This window comes from Penaeus monodon, chromosome 19 (genome assembly GCF_015228065.2).
Source record: "Penaeus monodon isolate SGIC_2016 chromosome 19, NSTDA_Pmon_1, whole genome shotgun sequence".
Taxonomy (NCBI): Eukaryota; Metazoa; Arthropoda; class Malacostraca; order Decapoda; family Penaeidae; genus Penaeus; species Penaeus monodon.
Window position 1 is genome coordinate 47,959,602 of NC_051404.1, and position 218 is coordinate 47,959,819.

At 56.4% G+C, this 218-nt stretch overlaps 1 protein-coding gene across 1 annotated transcript in view; it reads left to right on the forward strand.

Annotated features, from left to right (window-relative positions):
- The window catches only part of LOC119585289 (phosphomevalonate kinase-like), a 6,206-nt gene that overhangs the window by 4,329 nt on the left and 1,659 nt on the right, over nucleotides 1-218 (forward strand). Inside the window, exon 3 of the mRNA XM_037933962.1 lies at nucleotides 37-186. Coding sequence (XP_037789890.1) covers nucleotides 37-186 — 150 coding nt within the window. The remainder of the gene's footprint in view (nucleotides 1-36; nucleotides 187-218) is intronic.

The following is a 218-nucleotide window of genomic DNA, read 5'->3' on the forward strand; positions in this document are numbered from 1 at the left end:
CTTTGTCATTGAGACAGTGTCTTGTTCCCTTCCCAGGCGAAAAGCATCCTGTTTGGATCGTCAGCGACATGAGGCGGCGGAGCGACCTCGCCTGGTTCAGGGAGCACTATGGCGGCTGCATCCACACTGTGCGCATCACGGCTTCCCCAGAGGCTAGGAGGCAGAGAGGCTGGGCGTTCGCATCAGGTCGGTTCTTATTCTTGTGAGTATGTTATGCA